Source organism: Bison bison, unplaced genomic scaffold (assembly GCF_000754665.1).
Source record: "Bison bison bison isolate TAMUID 2011002044 unplaced genomic scaffold, Bison_UMD1.0 scf7180017864291, whole genome shotgun sequence".
Taxonomy (NCBI): domain Eukaryota; kingdom Metazoa; phylum Chordata; class Mammalia; order Artiodactyla; family Bovidae; genus Bison; species Bison bison.
The window spans coordinates 13,429,032-13,429,471 of record NW_011494863.1 but is presented as its reverse complement, the minus strand read 5'-3'; the positions used below and the strand labels follow the sequence as shown (position 1 = coordinate 13,429,471).

Here is a 440-nt window from a genome sequence, read left to right as displayed (position 1 = left end):
ATAATTCCTTAATTATCCATTTGTGAAATAAGAACAAACATTAAGAAATGTGAAATCCAAATTGCATTCATTTTCACAATATCAATACTAAACTCTGCCACCCTCCTGTCTTCAACATGCCTGGCCCGGCCCCCAGTGGCACTAACGTGGGCTCCTCAGGACGCTCTCCCAGCAAAGCAGTGGCGGCCCGGGCAGCGGGATCCACCGTCCGGCAGAGGAAGAATGCCAGCTGTGGAACAAGGAGCGCAGGCCGTACGACCTCAGCGGGCACTGGGGGGATGTGGCGATTCTACACAGAGGATTCACCAGGGCTCAAAGTGGGCCCTGTTCCAGTATTGGTTATGAGTCTTCTGTTCATCGCTTCTGTATTTATGTTGCACATTTGGGGCAAGTACACTCGTTCATAGATTCGGCTACATCCATCTGTCTGTCATCTGAAG

General features: G+C 50.2%; 1 protein-coding gene across 1 annotated transcript; it reads left to right on the top strand.

Moving 5' to 3' along the window:
• Positions 1-98: 98 nt before the first annotated feature.
• Positions 99-440, top strand: LOC104996344 (protein transport protein Sec61 subunit beta). The gene has a single exon (XM_010850606.1). The coding sequence runs from the start codon at positions 117-119 to the stop codon at positions 405-407; it is 291 nt and encodes a 96-aa protein (XP_010848908.1). The 5' UTR covers positions 99-116; the 3' UTR covers positions 408-440.

Coding starts and splice junctions, on each gene's coding strand:
- LOC104996344 (XM_010850606.1), top strand. CDS start 117: ATGCCTGGCCCGGCCCCCAGTGGCACTAACGTGGGCTCCTCAGGACGC.